General features: G+C 60.4%; 1 protein-coding gene across 1 annotated transcript in view; it reads left to right on the top strand.

Annotated features, from left to right (window-relative positions):
* LIG1 (ligase I, DNA, ATP-dependent) overlaps nt 1-783 on the top strand; it is a 61,450-nt gene extending 60,667 nt beyond the window's left edge. Inside the window, 2 exon segments of the mRNA XM_015567953.1 lie at nt 421-513; nt 639-783. Coding sequence (XP_015423439.1) covers nt 421-513; nt 639-728 — 183 coding nt within the window. The 3' untranslated portion in view covers nt 729-783.
* The last annotated feature ends 486 nt before the right edge of the window (nt 784-1,269 follow it).

The following is a 1,269-nucleotide window of genomic DNA, read 5'->3' as shown; positions in this document are numbered from 1 at the left end:
TTCATTTATTTTTAGAACATATTTTTATTGGTTTCAGAGAGGAAGGGAGAGGGTGAGAGAGATAGAAACATCAATGATGAGAGAGAATCCTTGATTGGCTGCCTCCTGCACGCCCCCCAATGGGGATCGAGCCCACAGCCCGTGTCCCCGACCGGAATCGAACCCGGGACCCTTAGTCCACAGGCTGATGCTCTGTCCACCAGTCAGGGCACCGCTAGCGTTTCTTAAGTGCTGCCATGCGCCAGGACGGTCCCGAGGGCTCATCACCTTATTGAACCCTGACAACAGCCCATTGCTTAGCCGTACTCTATGGATGAGGAAACTGAGGCACAGGAGTGGGGAGGAGACTTGGGCAGGGAATGGTTAGCGAGGCCCGAAGCTGGGCCTCAGGAAGGTCCCCATCATCGCCCCGCCCCCCAGGTGGACAGTGAGAAGGGCATCTCCCTTCGCTTCCCTCGGTTTGTCCGCGTCCGTGAAGACAAGACGCCGGAGCAGGCCACCACCAGTGCCCAGGTGAGGCCTCGAAGGGGTGTGCTTGCCTGGCCCGGCCAGCTTCTGGGAGAAGTGGGCGCCGACCTGCAGGGGCGAGGGGTGGGGGGCAGCCCTGGCTCTGACCCCTGCCTGCCCTGTCACCTCAGGTGGCCTGGCTGTACAAGAGGCAGAGTCAGATTCAGAACCAGGAGGACACAGACCAAGACTCCGACCCGGACCTGGAGTGTTTCTACTAGGCCCTGCCCTCCGGGCTGGGGCGGGGCCAGCGCCTCTGGCGTTAATACGCAGATCTTGTGTGCGCGATCAGCTGCCTCCTGCACACCTCCTACTGGCGATGTGCCTGCAACTAAGGTACATGCCCTTGACTGGAATCGAAACCCGGGACCCTTAGTCCACAGGCTGATGCTCTGTCCACCAGTCAGGGCACCGCTAGCGTTTCTTAAGTGCTGCCATGCGCCAGGACGGTCCCGAGGGCTCATCACCTTATTGAACCCTGACAACAGCCCATTGCTTAGCCGTACTCTATGGATGAGGAAACTGAGGCACAGGAGTGGAGGAGACTTTTGGGCAGGGAATGGTTAGCGAGGCCCGAAGCTGGGCCTCAGGAAGGTCCCCATCATCGCCCCGCCCCCCAGGTGGACAGTGAGAAGGGCATCTCCCTTCGCTTCCCTCGGTTTGTTCGCGTCCGTGAAGACAAGACGCCGGAGCAGGCCACCACCAGTGCCCAGGTGAGGCCTCGAAGGGGTGTGCTTGCCTGGCTCGACCAGCTTCTGGGAG

This window comes from Myotis davidii, unplaced genomic scaffold (assembly GCF_000327345.1).
Source record: "Myotis davidii unplaced genomic scaffold, ASM32734v1 scaffold464, whole genome shotgun sequence".
In the NCBI taxonomy this organism is placed as follows: Eukaryota; Metazoa; Chordata; class Mammalia; order Chiroptera; family Vespertilionidae; genus Myotis; species Myotis davidii.
The sequence above is the reverse complement of the archived record's forward strand: the minus strand, read 5'-3'. Positions and strand labels throughout refer to the sequence as shown.